The following is a 1,037-nucleotide window of genomic DNA, read 5'->3' as shown; positions in this document are numbered from 1 at the left end:
TGGCATAACCAAGAGAGATGAAATGCCTCAACAAAGCATTTTGGAGGTCGAACCTTTTGATGTATGGGGGGTTGACTTCATGGGGCCCTTTGTTTCTTCTTGTGGGAACTTGTATATCTTGGTAGCGGTCGATTATGTGACTAAGTGGATTGAGGCTATACCTTCCTCTACCAATGATCATAAGGTTGTGCTTAAGTTTCTCAAGAAGATCATCTTTCCTTGATTTGGGGTTCGTAAGGTGCTCATTAGTGATGGAGGCTCCCACTTTGCCAAGAAGCAACTCGAAGCCCTTCTTAAGAAGTATGGAGTTCACCACAAGGTTAGCCTACCCTACCACCTTAAAACTCAAGGACAAGTGGAGGTGTCAAACAGAGAAATCAAGAATCTTCTTGAGAGAATGGTGAACAAGTGTAGGAAGGATTGGTCTCTCAAGCTTGATGACATGCTATGGGCGCTAAGGACGACGTACAAGACTCCAATTGGCACAACCTCCTATAGGTTGGTCTATGGGAAGGCTCTTCACTTGCCGGTGGAATTGGAACACAAAGCTTGGTGGGCTATCAAGGGGCTCAATATGGATTTATCATTGGCCGGTGAGAAGAGATTGTTGAAACTCAATGAACTCGAAGAGCTTAGAGATGATGCTTATGAGACCTCAAGATTATATAAGGAGAAGACAAAGAAGTGGCACGACCAACACATTAGGAACAAGAGCTTTAAGGTTGGAGACAAGGGCTTATTATTCAACTCAAGACTTCGTTTGTTTCCCTGAAAACTTAAGTCCAAGTGGTCGGGGCCTTTTATGATCTCAAAGACTACTCCTTATGGTTCATTCGAGTTGGAAGCGGGCGATCAAAAGTTTATGCTTAATGGTCATCGTCTGAAACACTATTTCTGTAAAGATGAAGCTGGTCTCATTGGGTGCTTAATGCTTGATCCTTTGGATCCCAAGCCCCCTCCTTGATGAAATTTTCTCATGGTCAAGCTAGTGACCTCATAAAGAAGCGCTTCTCGGGAGGCAACCCGAGTTCTTAACT

The 1,037-nt window shown here is 44.0% G+C and overlaps 1 protein-coding gene across 1 annotated transcript; it reads left to right on the top strand.

Annotated features, from left to right (window-relative positions):
• Positions 1-397: 397 nt before the first annotated feature.
• Positions 398-772, top strand: LOC145583972 (uncharacterized). Its single transcript, XM_081640916.1, has one exon. The coding sequence runs from the start codon at positions 398-400 to the stop codon at positions 770-772; it is 375 nt and encodes a 124-aa protein (XP_081497042.1).
• The last annotated feature ends 265 nt before the right edge of the window (positions 773-1,037 follow it).

Source organism: Chenopodium album, chromosome 16 (assembly GCF_948465745.1).
Source record: "Chenopodium album chromosome 16, dcCheAlbu1.1, whole genome shotgun sequence".
Lineage (NCBI taxonomy): Eukaryota > Viridiplantae > Streptophyta > Magnoliopsida > Caryophyllales > Amaranthaceae > Chenopodium > Chenopodium album.
The sequence above is the reverse complement of the archived record's forward strand: the minus strand, read 5'-3'. Positions and strand labels throughout refer to the sequence as shown.